This window comes from Lepidochelys olivacea (assembly GCF_965140295.1).
Source record: "Lepidochelys olivacea isolate rLepOli2 genome assembly, chromosome: 11".
NCBI lineage: Eukaryota > Metazoa > Chordata > Testudines > Cheloniidae > Lepidochelys > Lepidochelys olivacea.
Genome location: NC_140421.1, coordinates 19,806,222 through 19,819,947, shown reverse-complemented (window position 1 = coordinate 19,819,947; position 13,726 = coordinate 19,806,222). Strand labels below are relative to the sequence as shown.

At 40.0% G+C, this 13,726-nt stretch overlaps 1 protein-coding gene across 3 annotated transcripts in view; it reads right to left on the bottom strand.

Annotated features, from left to right (window-relative positions):
• THSD7B (thrombospondin type 1 domain containing 7B) overlaps window positions 1–13,726 on the bottom strand; it is a 511,640-nt gene that overhangs the window by 225,085 nt on the left and 272,829 nt on the right. For all 3 annotated transcript variants that reach the window (XM_084643355.1, XM_084643354.1, XM_084643356.1), the window contains one exon: window positions 2,824–3,015. In XM_084643355.1, coding sequence (XP_084499481.1) covers window positions 2,824–3,015 — 192 coding nt within the window. The remainder of the gene's footprint in view (window positions 1–2,823; window positions 3,016–13,726) is intronic.

Here is a 13,726-nt window from a genome sequence, read left to right as displayed (position 1 = left end):
ATAAACTCTGGCAAGTCAAGTGTAAAAATAGAATTAAGCAGGCCAAAAAAGAATTTGAAGAACAATAGTAAAAGACACAAACTCTGAAAGTAAAAACATTTTTTAAGTAGCCTGCCAAACAATCAGTACGGCCACTGGTCTATCAAGGTGCTAAAGGAGCATTCCAGGAAGACTAGGCTGTTGTGAAGAAGCCAAATGAATTCTTTGCATTGGTCTTCATTGCAGAAGATGTGAGGGAGATTCACACACCTGAACCATTCTTTTTAGGTGACAAATCTGAGGAACTGTCCTGGATTGAAGTGTCAGTAGAGGTGGTTTTGGAACATATTGATAAATTAAACAGCAATAAGTCTCCAGGACCAGATGGTATTCACCCAAGAGTTCTTGAAGAAACTCAAATATGAAATTACAGAAGTTCTAAACGTGTTGTGTAACCTATTTCTTATATCAGCTTCTTTACCAGATGACTGGAGGATAGCTAATGTGACGCCAATTTTTTAAAAAGGCTCCAGAGGCAATCCTGGCAATTACAGGCAGGTAAGCATACCTTCAATACCAGGCAAATTGGTTGAAACTATAGTGAAGAACTATGTATCTGATAATTCTGATTAACATGATTTGTTGGAGAAGAGTCAACACAGTTTTTGTAAAGGGAAATCATGCCTCAGCATTTTGCTAATTCTTTGAGGGGAACAACAAGCATGTGGACAAGGGTGATCTAGTGGATATAATGTACTTGGACTTTCAGAAAACTTTTGACAAGATCCTTCACCAAAGGCTCTTAAGCAAAGTAAGCTGTCAGTGGGATAAGAGGGAAGGTGCTCTCATGGAGCAGTAACTGGTTAAAAGATAGGAAACAAAGGGTAGGAATAAATGGAGAGAGGTAAATAGCGGGATCCCCCAAGGGTCTGTACTAGGACCAGGGCTGTTCAACATATTTATAAATTACCTAGACAAGGCATAAACAGTGAGGTGACAAAGTTTGCAGACAATACAAAATTTCTCAGGATAGTTAAGTCCAAAGCAGATTGCAAAGCATTACAAAGGGATCTCACAAACGCAGGTGACTGGGCAACAAAATGGCAGATGAAATTCAGTGGAACAGCCTCGCAGCCTGAGCCCCTTGAGCCTGAGTCAGCTGGCATGGGCCAGCCGTGGGTTTTTCTTTGCTGTGGAAATACACCCGCTGAGTACATTTCTCAGACATGAAGGAAAGCTCTGTATAAGCTTGAAAGCTTGTCTCTCTTGCCAACAGATGTTGGTCCAATAAAAGATATTACCTCTCCCACCTTGTCTCACTAAAGTCCTTTTCTCCCTTTTTATCCTGATAGAAAGCAGTATTTATCTTTTCCTAGTGTTGTACAGCAGGCTGTTTTATTCATTGTTCAGAATGTTCAGAGGCTTTTGATTGTTATTCATGTTTTATTTCCTTTTGAGAAATTCAAAGTTTTCAGTTCAAAGCATTTCACTTCTATTTTAAGTTTTCAGATCACATAGTCTTGAGATTATAGAGTGTGCATATTTGCACATGTATTTTCTTTCAAATTAACAATTCTGATTTTTATTTTGCTTTTGAAATTCTGCATCTATCTTGTTTGCATTTCAGAACATATTGCTACCTTCATGGAAAATATGCAGCTTACTTTAATTTTTTATTTTAATTATTTGCCACCTTTTAGTCTTTCTTAATAGCAGTTACCACTCTGTCAAAACTTATATAGCGGTTTTCATCCCAACGTTCTTTACAAACTTTAATGGGGCCATTTATGTGAATAAAGATAACTCACATGAGGAAGCGCTTGCAAGCTTAAGCTGACACACAAACACAACCTGTGGTTTTAATGACGATTTCTAAATGGTGTTTAACTGAATTTGTTCTTTACTTGTGGGGAAAGTATGGTTAAGCACCAGGTTAGCCGCACACATTGCTGACAATAAAGGTTATTTTTTAAAACATAGACAAGGCCTTAGAGATCTGACATCCAAATGCTGACCCAGCACTTCTTAGTCTGTCATATCTGATGGGATTGCCAGCATCAGATAGGATACAGACCATTTTAAAAATGATATTGGTATTTTCTGAATTTCTGTTGCATAGAGAACAGCAATGGCCCAATCCTGAACACAGGTCTGCACATGCTAAAACCAAGAAGTTGAATGAACTATGTGCTTGAGAAGAAGCCTTTGTACAAAACTGTGCCAGTAGAAGAACCACCATAATGTAGTTCACCAGGTATGTTACTGTAAGCCAGACACACATGCCTAATGCATGTGTCTATGAAGATCCAGAGAAAGGGACACAGCTATAAAGCTATTTACATATTCTTGTCTGAAATTAAAGAACCAGGAGCACATTTTATGCGTCCAATCTACATTACATGTTTTTGCTTTAAAAGTATCTGATTTTACACATATTTCTGTTCTCTTCTAGAACTAATATGCTTCTATACAGTAACATAGGTATTGAGAGTTTGTGCCATACATTTATTTTATTTGTGTGTGCGCGCACGTAATTTCTTTTAGGGGTGGCAGATCCTCACCTGGTGCAAACTGTGATAACTCTTTTGAAATCAATAGAGTTATGACAATTTCCACTAGCTGAGAACCTGCCCCTTAAAATCAAATAATTCACAGAATAAAATTTATTAAATATCTTTCATTGAAACATAGTTATATTGGCAATGGGTATGATCTAGCAACACACAGATTAATTAATCTTTGCACAGACCTTTGTAAGTGCAAAGATTCATCTACGTGTGAGGTATTCTTAATTATTACTATAATATTGGTGTTTGGGTCTTATCGAAATGCAGTACTACTCACCCTCTCCTGGCAGTGCCAAGATAGATTTAGTTCTGCTTTGTTTCCCCTCTGCATTTTTACTGGAACATGAGTGAGAACAAGATGACCATTCTGACCAGTCATTAACGACACAGTCCATTGCACACGGTACTTCACAAACCATTGTTTCAGGATGGGGAAGCTCTGAGCAAAGGGTATGTGATACCTCTTCACCTGAAACAAACAAGACAAAATTAAGCATAAAAAAGTGGGGTGAGTTTGGGATCATTTTCAACAAATGTGTTCTACATTGCATATACAATCAGGCCTGATCTACACTTAGAAATTAGGCTGGTATAACTCCTTTGCTCAGCGATATGAAAAATCCAAACCCCTGAGCAACGCAGTTAAACCAATGTAACCCCCGGTGTTCACAGGGCTAGCTTGACAGGAGAATTCTCCCATTGACCTAGCTATCACGTCTGGTGATGTACCTCCATCAATGGGAGAACCCCTGCCATCAGCATAGGTAACGTCTTCACTGAAATGCTACAGCAGCACTGCTGCAGAGTTTTAAGTGTAGACAAGTCTTAAAATGTGTATACGTGTATAGAACAGTATGCAAAATACTGTTGAGCAGGATTTCAGGCTTGAAAAGAAAGCACTAAAAGCATTTGACATAGCTACACTTTGAAAAAACAAAACAAAAATTTGTTTTAAGTCTGATATTTGATCTACAAGCTTAGGCCGGCTTCACGGGAACTGAGAACACTGCTAATAACTAAGCCTTTTATATTTGTAAAAATCTAGGAGACGGCAATCATGAGGGAACGAAATGAATAACCTTCAGATGGAACAACAGAAATCAGTTATTACCAAGGCCCCACATTTACCAGAATTCTGCAGCTATAGGATTTGTATCCAGCAATGCAAATTGTACATGCCCCTTTCTTGCTCACACAAACCAGTGAGCTAAAGTTTTACTAGCTCTGCGGGAGCCTAGGCAGAATGAGTGGAGTGCCAAATTCCTGGAGTACTTCTCACTTAGACCTTAAGAGACATAGGCTATGTCTACATTAGAAACCTTACAGCAGCACAGCTGTATCAATGCAGCTGCACCACTGTAAGGTCTCCTGTGTAGCCGCCCTAGGCTGATGGGAGAGAGCTTTCCCACTGGCATAATTAAACCACCCCCAATGAGTGGCAGGAGAGTGTCTCCCACTGACATAGCTCTGTCCACACCAGCTCTTCTGTCGGTGTAACTTATGTCGGTCAGGAGGTGCTTTTTTCCACAATCCTGAATGACTTAAGTTTTACCGACAAAAGTGCTAGTGTAGACATAGCCTAAGCAAACAGAGCTGCTAGAGCTCACATAGGAGAGGAGAGAGACTGCACCAGTGACTCCAAGGGAACATGAACAAATGAGGGACCCCTGATAGCAATGTCAAGCTTGTAATCCCTGTGGCAGGAGGCAGGCAGAGCAATGTAAAGAAAACACTGGAGGAATGAGAGTGAGAGGACATGGGTGAGAGAGCAGAAGGTTGAGGCCAGAGATGGTAGGCAGAGGAAGTTTATGGAGAGGTTTGAAAACCAAGAAGAGGAGGGCTCAGAGCACTGTACTATTAAGGCTAAGGGTGAAATCATGACCTCATTAAATTCAACAATAGTTTTGCCATATTCTTCAGTGGGGCTAGGATTTCACCCAAAACGTAAAACACACAGGCCATGAAAGTATGTGATTAGAAACCCCAAACAAAGCACACAATGAAAACATAGTGGAGAAGGAAACACGGCATTATGTTCAGTTAATTTATTTCTTGAACAAAGATTTTCATAACCTCACTATCAAGCAATAGCATTTCTGATGTAAAAAATTACAATTAAGAACAAAATGAAATAATAGCAAGTCTCTAAAACAGAAGTGAATTTAGGGTAATAATGCGAGATTTCCCTAGGAATACGAGTCGAGGGGCAGATTGCCTGGTCCATTTAAGCTCAGTGCAAATCAAGAGAGTGGATTAAAGGTAGTTCTAGGCCACTTTTATGCCCCTTTCCCCAAATCCTGGGGCTTTCCAGGGTCATTAATGCCCAGTTTCCCTTGGCCTGACAGCTGGGTATAGCAGGAGCATGATGACACTCTAGCCACACCTCCTTTCTTTCCAGAATGCCTCCTACATCAGAGAAAGTGTGGGGGTGGAGTACAGCTGTTACAATCTTATTTAATCTTTTTATTATTGACCTCGGCACAAAAAGTGGGAGTGTGCTAATAAAGTCTGCGGATGATAAAAAGGTGGGAGGTATTGCCAATTTAGAGAAGGACAGGGATATCCTACAGGAGGATCTGGATGACCTTGTAAACTGGAGTAATAGTAATAGGATGAAATTTAATAGTGAGAAGTGTAAGGTCATGCATTTAGGGATTAATAACAAGAATTTTAGTTATAAGCTGGGGACACATCAATTAGAAGTAACGGAGGAGGAGAAGGACCTTGGAGTATTGGTTGATCATAGGATGACTATGAGCCGCCAACGTGATATGGCCGTGAAAAAAGCTAATGCGGTCTTGGGATGCATCAAGAGAGGTATTTCCAGTAGGGATAAGGAGGTTTTAGTACCCTTATACAAGGCACTGGTGAGACCTCACCTGGAATACTGTGTGCAGTTCTGGTCTCCCCTGTTTAAGAAGGATGAATTCAAACTGGAACAGGTACAGAGAAGGGCTACTAGGATGATCCGAGGAATGGAAAACCTGTCTTATGAAAGGAGACTCAAGGAGCTTGGCTTGTTTAGCCTAACTAAAAGAAGGCTGAGGGGAGATATGATTGCTCTCTATAAATATATCAGAGGGATAAATACTGGAGAGGGAGAGGAATTATTTAAGCTCAATACCAATGTGGACACAAGAACAAATGGATATAAACTGGCCACCAGGAAATTTCGACTAGAAATTAGACAAAGGTTTCTAACCATCAGAGGAGTGAAGTTTTGGAACAGCCTTCCAAGGGAAGCAGTGGGGCAAAAGATCTATCTGGCTTTAAGATTAAACTCGATAAGTTTATGGAGGAGATGGTATGCTCAGATAACATGGTTTTGGTAATTAAATATTCATGGTAAATAGGCCCAATGGCCTGTGATGGGATATTAGATAGGGTGGGATCTGAGTTACCCAGGAAAGAATTTTCTGTAGTATCTGGCTGACGAATCTTTCCCATATGCTCAGGGTTTAGCTGATTGCCATATTTGGGGTCAGGAAGGAATTTTCCTCCAGGGCAGATTGGAAGAGGCCCTGGAGGTTTTTCGCCTTCCTCTATAGCATGGGGCACGGGTCACTTGCTGGAGGATTCTCTGCTCCTTGAAGTCCTTAAGGACTTCAATAGCACAGACATAGGTGAGAGGTTTTTTGCAGGAGTGGTGCATGAAATTCTTTGGCCTGCGTTGTGCAGGAGGTCAGACTAGGTGATCATAATGGTCCCTTCTGACCTAAATATCGATGAATCTATGAACAGTTTATCACAATGAGGGATGACACAAAGAGGATCCCGAGGTAGCCAGTTAAGCTGGATTTCCAGCTACTTTATACTCCTGGTCTGATGCAAAGCACCTGGATCATAAAAGTCTACATTAAGACTACCACAAATCCCCTTTTCAATATGCATCTATTTACCAATTGTTGTTAGATCTATTGTTTTTTTTTCTAAAGCAAGGTAAAATAAATGAATAGCTTAATTTAAAAAATAATGGAGCAGAATTTCCTAATAATTTTATTTATAACTTTGTTACACCAACCATATAAGCGTCTCCAACATTCCATATAACACTGAAATATACCTTTCTGCAGACATGATTTTGTTCTTGATGGAATTTTATCTCACAAACTATAACTGTAAATGGATTCAAAATAAATGTGGTTAGCTTTGTTGAATCATTCCCCTGTAAAAAATTTCCTGACCCTCCTGTTTAATGATATGAATGGATACGGCTGTGTATACAAAATATGTAGGCAGGCAGGAAGATTTGGTAACTTTGTTGAATCACTCTCATATCTGAATTCTTTAAAGCTCAACTCCAGCTCTTTATGAGTAACAATCTCACTCTGACTGTTACATCTTTCACCCTTAGGATAATTGCAAACCTTTCCTTTTATGTTTCTTTACCTCATATGAATCTAGGAAAAACACAAAGGAGTATCTATGCCTAATTAGAAGTAGAGAAAAATTAAAATTTAGAATGCCAGCTGCAAAAGAAAGCTAGCTTTTCCCCACTTCACACAGTATGGGAGTTGTGTCTCTCACAAGGCAGCTGAGGATGCAATTATAACTAAGAGGGTAGAAATCTCTATTGCTTTTGCAAGACAGCACATGTACCAGTGAGTAAATAAGACAGGTAGGGCTAGTAGTGAGATTGCTTAAAGCTGTCAATAGCACCACAGTAGCACATGCATTCACATCCCTCAGTAAGGACAGACTCGTAGCCCTTAAGGTACAAATAAAATTTTCTAAGGATATTATGAGAAGTAAGAGAGAATCTAGCAGACATATTAGGAGAGATGTATAAAATATTTTATTTTTGTCCTCTCCCTCAGACTTGACATCCCTGATCACGCTATTATTCTAGCCTGCTGAATAATAAAATCAAATCCAAAAACCTCTCTGAAAGAAAGCCTCTGGTCCTGTTGAATATAGGAGTATTTGTACATCACTTTTGGCAAGTTCTTTTCTCTCCACCTATAGACTATGTTTAATCATTCCCTCCAAAGTGTCCATTTTATCACCCTTGGTCTGGATGCTAACATCATGCCGATACCCAAGGTGGAAAAAACCAATACCTTAAACGACACTTCAATTATATACTTCTCTCCCTAAGTCATTTTGATACCCACGTCCTTACTAACATTTTGACAGCTTGCCTCCGCAGGAGTAACACACATGTGTACATCCAGGTGAGTCTGGATTTTAAGACGTCATTGGTGCTATAATTCTAGAGGATTACATAATTTAGAGGTGAGGTGAGCAGTAAACATCTATCCTCTCTTATTTATATTCATAGGAAGAAAGCATTCAAATAGTGACAGGTTTGTGAGCTGGAATGGACTAGCTGGGTTTCTCCTCTCACAGGGCAGGGAGTTATCTGCATTACATAGTGGACTTGAGGCTTGTGTGTGGTGCTCCTAGGGCTGCCGATGCTGGATGGAGATGCTGGGCCTCAGATCAAAAAGTGTTGGTTTTTGTTTCTGTGCTTGAACCCTCCTTGCCTTTGAAAGCATCTGTGCTGTTCTCCCTTGTACGGTCTGTCTAAAATGTTTCCAGACCAACTAAAACTGTTTAAACAAGACTTAATCTTCTTGATTCAGAACGTGGCGGTAAGTGGGGTCCTGTTTTTTTCTCAATTTTCCAAGGGGTACATTGTGGCACAAGAATTGAGGTATCTTGCATAAGGTCATAGACAGCCTGATCCTAGCCACTGGGCCACCACGCCCAGGGGCCCTGGTCAATTAGGGGGCTCCGGAAAAATGGGCGCCCCCACTCCCTGACCCAATCCGCCCATCTGGCACTCCTGCCGGGGAAGGGGAGCTTCTTCCACCCCAACCTTGCTCCCCAGTAGGAGTGCCAGGGGAGGGGAGGCTGCAGGCAGAAGAGGTGGGGAGGGGTCCCCACTTGCGCTGGCCCAGGGCCCCACAAAACGGTAATACACCTCTGCTAAGCCCACTGAAATCCATGGAAGTCTTTCTATTGACTTCAGCTCAGGCCTGTTGAGAGTATGTGCAGCTTCACTCAGATCATGGCACTGCTCTTATCAGGGATGAGTTATGGCAGGATTCTGCTCCCAGCTTGGAGGAGGGCGCTTGTACTCATTAATTCTGAATTCATGAGGGAAACAGCTATGATGTGCCATACATACTGGATGAGAGAGAGAGCCAGGAACACAACCACCTCTCCAATTCTTCACCCTGACTACTACGTCTGACTCCAGCCAAATACAGTGACAGCAGCAGCACCTTGAGTGCAAGTTCATGGCTCCCCCGCTTCAGCAGAAAGAGGCAGATTTCAATGGTTTGATAGATGACTTTGCCACTAAATAACATTTCATTAACTGATTAGCTTTATAGTCATATTCGCTGTGTCCACTTCTTAGACTGTTCGCAAAATAGATTCTGAGAAAGATAGCATATAAAGAAAAAATATATAATGGCCATTTTTTATTTTCCATGAAAAACTACAATAGGCTACATCTGAAAAGACGACTCCAAGTGTCATGATTTCCCTTGGATGCAGTAATTGCCCAGAGTTTGCAGACTGGACCCATGTTTACCATATGCCAACTGCTGTGATGTTTGTGTAAAGATAAATTATGGCTCATTAGTAAATAGAGCCACAAAAATATATATTGTTTTAAAAAGCTGATGTTTATGCAACAGAATCAGATAGGGGAAAAGGGACATGGACACTTTTGTGGGGGGAACCCTTTGGTTAATTGGGGCCCTTTAGTTGGCCTGGATTGGATCCAGGTTCCATTTAATCTAACCTACTACTCTTATCACTCCCTTCATTTGCTCTCTTGAAATCCCAAATACCTGATCAATTTAACAAAAGGTCTCTTGCTTTTATTTGGCATGGCAGACAGCCCAGAATTAGTCCCAAGAAATGATGTTTAAACTCTTTGAAGCGGATTTTCTCTGCAATTTACAGATATATAGTATGTAGTTGGTAGCATTTGGTCTGGGCAATGATTTTTTCTTTTTCCCAATTCTGAGGGTTTACAATGGGTTTAAACGTTACACCAGCCTCAAGAAGACCTGCTGCAAAAGGGTGAAATGCATATTTATTCCGTTTGTGGTGCAGATATCTGGTAGAAATGTGTGAGATATGTGGTACAAATATCTGAGATCCTGAAAAAGAGGATTATAATGTTTTGCATGCTATTACAAAAGAACAGCACCTAAATACTAGGTGATCAGAGCTATATAAATATGCTATAATCTATCAAAATACTATATCTTATCTTTCTAAAGACAACTATAACAGGCAATCAGTTCCAGTTTCCTAAATTCAGGGTCCAATAATCTGAAACAAAACTTAAGGATTGCCTAACGTCAAAACCACAGATGGAAAATGTGCATTACAAAAGCATCTGGCCACTGTTTTCAGAGCTCAGTGTCATTACAGAACTGAATAAACACTCCTGAAATCTAGGGAAATCCAATTCTGGATGTAAATTTTTCAGCTTGAGCCCATTTCTATTAATTGTAGGTGAAACTATTCCCAGCATAGAGGTGTAGCACAGGAACAATACATAGGCTTGGAAAGATTTGATTGTTATTGTTAAATGTGAGTGATTTTACTGTATACATACAAACAGGTGAAAAAATATTTTCAACGATAATAATAAAAATATACAGATAGGCAAAGTAAGAAAATGCTGCTTGACACATAACATTTGATTTAAGGGTATTTGCTTCGGAAATTTTGATATGTGATTTGACAATTTGTGTTTTAATGGTTATAAAATTTTAACTTTTTGAATCTCAATGTCTACCTGTCATTAAATAATTATTACATGACCCTTCCCCCATTGTCTGACCCTCCTACAATTTCCTTCAACTGTGAAATTTTTAAATCAATAAAAATTGAAAAAGGCTTATAATTTTGCACAACTGTGAAAATTTAAATCAAATAATTTAAAAAAATGCTTAAAAATAACATTGATATTATTAGTTGAAATTATTTTAAAAAAACAAATTCTGCCATGCCTAACTATACACGATTTATGTATAACTCAAAATTAGAGCTAAGTGGAAATCTGAATCTACATCGTACAAGAAATTGATATTTTAATTTTTTTCCCATCTGAAATATCAACATTTTACACAGAGTGAAAAGTTCCCATAAATTTCAGTTCTGAAATGTCTAAATATTTTGTTTTGACATTTTTGGTTAAAACTAAATATTTTGACATTCCCAAATCAAAACATTTGTTTCAGTTTGTTGAACGGAATTGAAAAGTTTCATTCTGAGTCAGTTCAACATTCAATGGTATCTGCCTATGGTGCTGCAATACCTCCTGGAAGTTGTAGTTCTGGTACATCCCTGTTCTGTTCATTCCCTCGGAAGCATCTGGCACTGGCCACTGTCAGAAGGCAGGATACTGGGCTAGATGGACCATTTTTATGTCCTCATTTTTCCTATGGGCTAGATCTCTGGCCAGACCACATCTCCCATGATGCACATGTGTCCAAATGTAGTCTGGTCTAGGAGCTAGACCCACAGGGGAGAGCAAGGGCACGAAGCACCCAATGCACAGCTCCCATAAGGCACTATTGCAACAACAAGGAGATGCAGCTTAGTGTTGAATCAACCTGAAATGAAATATTTCATTTTTATTTCCTTGATGGAAAAATTAATTTTTATGGCAAAATTAAAATATTTCAGTGGAAATTCAGATTCTGCAAAAACTGCATTTTCCATCAAAAAGTCATTTTAATAAAATATTACTGACCATCTCTTCTTAAAATAAGGTTCCAGTTACACATAAATGGTGTAAGCGCTATAACTGTCAAATATGCCTTGGAAATATATTGATAACAACTACAGTTCTCTTTCTGCCCTTTCTGCCTATCTGTTGCAACTAAGAACACCAACAATTACCCCAATGCATATTCTAAAATTTGAGCTTCCTCTCAGAGTCAAAGACAATGAGAATCAAATGCACATACCATCACTACAGATGTGACATCTCGCCTGGGGAACATCAATAAAGTTGAAGTACATAATTTTGATTGATAAGAAGTCTTCCAATTATTGTTAGTCCATTAAACCACAGACTCCCATAATTTACATGCAGATAAAATTTCTCTCTCTCAGTCTAGCAAAGGAGAACCCCTACTGGGCGACAGACAAGAATAACTGCCCCTTTTCCTGTGCTAAGTGCTCTTTTGTCTCCTATACATCAGAAAAGAGCCAGAAATGACTATGAAAAATTTAAGTTTAAACCGCTAGGAACAGCTTGCTGATGACTCAGAAAGCTAAAAGTTCCAGAAATCAAACTCCCTGATACCCCAAGATGCCCAATATAGATTTTTCATCCCAAATTAGAAACTGTATATTTGTCTGCCTTATGAACCAGAAATACAATTTTCTATATATGAATAATCTGCTTTGTTCCTCCAATGTAATGTTGCATATCCCAGGACAAGCCCTGAAAGATGTGAAGAGAAGGTACTAGATATCTAATCTCTCTAGTAAAATGAGAGAATGTGCAGAGTAGGAACTATCACAGATGTTTGGTTTCTCTCTAAAGAATTGTTACACTCTAGACACTATATAAATTGTATGGCACCAAAAGTAAAAAGAATATTGAAAGATAGACACCTAACAGGTCATAAATTTGGAATATTAAAAGAAATTACTTAAAAGAGGGGCAATTCCAATTCATATCTGGGCTAATACTGAAAAACAATTTTGGAAATGAATCAAACATAAAAACCTTCCGATAAGAAACAGATTGAAGAAATTTGTTGTATACCTACACCATCTACTGGATATCAACAGAAGTAGCAGAGAAACATGGGGCTTCTCTACACTTACTGGGGGATCAATGTGCGGCAATCGGTTCATTGGTGGTCGATTTAGTGGGTCAAGTGAAGACCCACTAAATCATAGAATCATAGAACTGGAAGGGACCTTGAGAGGTCATCTAGTCCAGTCCCCTGCACTCATGGCAGGAGTGAGTATTATCTAGACCATCCCTGACAGGTGTTTGTCCAACCTACTCTTAAAAATCCCCAGTGATGAAGATTCCTTAACCTCCCTCGGCAATTTTATTCCAGTGCTTAACTACTCTGCCAGTTAGGAAATTTTTCCTAATGTCCAACCTAAACCGCCTTTGCTGCAATTTAAGCCAATTGCTTCTTGTCCTGTCCTCAGAGGTTAAGAACAACATTTTTCCTCCCTCCTCCCTGTAACAACCTTTTATGTACTTGAAAACTGTTATGTTCCCTCTCAGTCTTCTCTTTTCCAGACTAAACAAACCCATTTTTTTTTCAAACTTCCCTCACAGGTCATGTTTTCTAGACCTTTAAATATTTTTGTTGCTCTTCTCTGGACTTTCTCCAATTTGTCTATATCTTTCCTGAAATGTGGCACCCAGAACTGGACACAATACTCCAGTTGAGGCCTAATCGGCATGGAGACAGTATCAAAAGCCTTACTAAAGTCAAGATATAGAACATCTACCTCTTCCCCCTGTGACAGGGTCGGGCCAGATGGCTATAGGAGAGTAATAGAAGGCAGATATATTAGCCCCAGGATAAGTAGGTCCCTTTTCCCTGGGTAAGGTAACAGGGAAGGTTCCAGAACAATAAGGAACCTTCTGGAGACAATTAAGACAGGCTGATTAGAACACCTGCAGCCAATCAAGAAGCTGCTAGAATCAATTAAGGCAGGCTCATCAGGTTTTAAAAAGGAGCTCACTTCAGTTTGTGGTGTGCATGTGAGGAGCTGGGAGCAAGAGGCACTGGGAGCTGAAAGTGAGAACGCAGACTGTTGGAGGACTGAGGTGTACAAGCATTATCAGACACCAGGAGGAAGGTCCTATGGTGAGGATGAAGAAGGTGTTGGGAGGAGGCCATGGGGAAGTAGCCCAGGGAGTTGTAGCTGTCACACAGCTATTCCAGGAGGCACTCTAAACAGCTGAATTCCACAGGGCCCTGGGCTGGAACCTGGAGTAGAGGGCAGGCCCGGGTTCCCTCCAAATCCTCCCAACTCCTGGTCAGACACAGGAGGAGTCGACCTGGACTGTGGGTTCAGAAAAACGGCCAAGCTGAGGGCTGCCGTGAAGCTCCAAGGTGAGCAAATCCGCCAATAAGCGCAAGACCCACCAAGGTAGCGCAGGAACTTTGTCACACCCCCTATCCACAAGGCTTGTTACTCTGTCAAAGAAAGCTATCAGG